The sequence below is a fragment of the Apaloderma vittatum genome, unplaced genomic scaffold (assembly GCF_000703405.1).
Source record: "Apaloderma vittatum isolate BGI_N311 unplaced genomic scaffold, ASM70340v1 scaffold851, whole genome shotgun sequence".
Lineage (NCBI taxonomy): Eukaryota > Metazoa > Chordata > Aves > Trogoniformes > Trogonidae > Apaloderma > Apaloderma vittatum.
This window is the reverse complement of record NW_009698319.1, coordinates 55,530-56,969: the sequence shown is the minus strand read 5'-3', so window position 1 is coordinate 56,969 and position 1,440 is coordinate 55,530. Positions and strand designations below refer to the sequence as shown.

Genomic DNA, 1,440 nt, shown 5'->3' with positions numbered 1-1,440 from the left:
TGGATCTCAGGCAGCCCTTCCTCACGGAGAGGGTGCTCAGGCACTGGGATGCACAGCCCAGGGAAATGCTGGAGTCACTGTCCCTGGAGGTGTTTGAGGAGAAGCTGGATGTGGCACTTAGTGCCGTGGTCTGGCTGATGGGGTGGTGTTGGGTCACAGGCTGGACTTGATGATCTCAGAGGTCTTTTCCAGCCTCAATAAATTCTATGATTCTGTGATCTCCGTTTGCAGGCCTCTGGATGAAGGCTTTTGGATTTGATGCATCACTTGTGTCTGATTATCCCAGTATGAGAGTCGTTGTTCCTAGTAGATGTACATGTAACTGTACATGGTATTTTTTCAGATGTATTATTTGTGATAACCTAAAGTTTTTAAAGCTTTCTCTTAATTTAACATAGTGATCCTGATTGTGAGGGCCATCGCTGTGAGAACAGTAACACATATGATCATCAACAGTATGATGGAGAGGAGAGCCAAGATGAAGACAGCTGTTCAGAGCATAGCTCCAGTACCTCAACATCCACAAATCAGAAGGAAGGAAAATACTGTGACTGCTGTTACTGTGAGTTCTTCGGCCATGGAGGTGTAAGTTGTTGGATTTTAAATTTTTATTTGCTTTCTTGTCACCTACTCATCACTGATTGTGTGTGATTTATCAGAATGCAGCTAATGGGGTGGTATTGGAGCTCACTCAAGATTAGTAAAAGGAGTATAGTTAGTTAGAAAGTAATTTTCCTATTTCAGTTTAAGAATTGAAACAAACCTTTCCATTTGAAAACAATTCAAGAGCAATAAAAATTGCTAAAAGTCTTACGAAGCAGCTGACTTGGAAAATAGGTAACGTGTTTGACTGAAACTGCAAACAGGGACATTTAGCCATTTAAATAACTTCTACTTATTTATAGTATAATTATAAGTTATATCATGAGTTTGGCTAAAAGCACTCAATATAGAATTGATTTATGTTTTTAAGTTTGTGGCAGTTTGAGCCATTCTCTCATCTGTTAAAATAACAATCCTCAAAGTATTCACTTGAACTTGATTTTTTTAGAAAATAAAAAAAAGAAACTATTCTTATCTAGAATCTGGCTGCTTAACTTAAACTTTTGTCAAAGGAAAACCCAGACTGCATTTTGCTGTTTTCAGTATTAGAAACAATTTTCTTTGCTGGTGCATTTTGAAAGGCACTGACTTGTGGTTGTATTTAAAGGATGTTTTGAAGAAATTATGAAGTTCTAAAGCAGGCAGGTTGCACACAATCTTTTCCCTTATGTTGATTTTTTTAATACTTAATGCTTTGTTTGAAGCATCCTTGAGTTAACTTCATACCAGTAACATGTCTAGTGAGTTCTTGTAAGCATACCTTTTCATGTGCACAAATGAAATGCTGAAAGCTGTTAAGTTGCCACATTAGATTTTTTTATTAAGTTAAAATTTCAT

At 37.1% G+C, this 1,440-nt stretch overlaps 1 protein-coding gene across 1 annotated transcript in view; it reads left to right on the top strand.

Annotated features, from left to right (window-relative positions):
* FAM193A (family with sequence similarity 193, member A) overlaps positions 1 to 1,440 on the top strand; it is a 44,095-nt gene that overhangs the window by 31,359 nt on the left and 11,296 nt on the right. Inside the window, exon 15 of the mRNA XM_009877954.1 lies at positions 399 to 585. Coding sequence (XP_009876256.1) covers positions 399 to 585 — 187 coding nt within the window. The remainder of the gene's footprint in view (positions 1 to 398; positions 586 to 1,440) is intronic.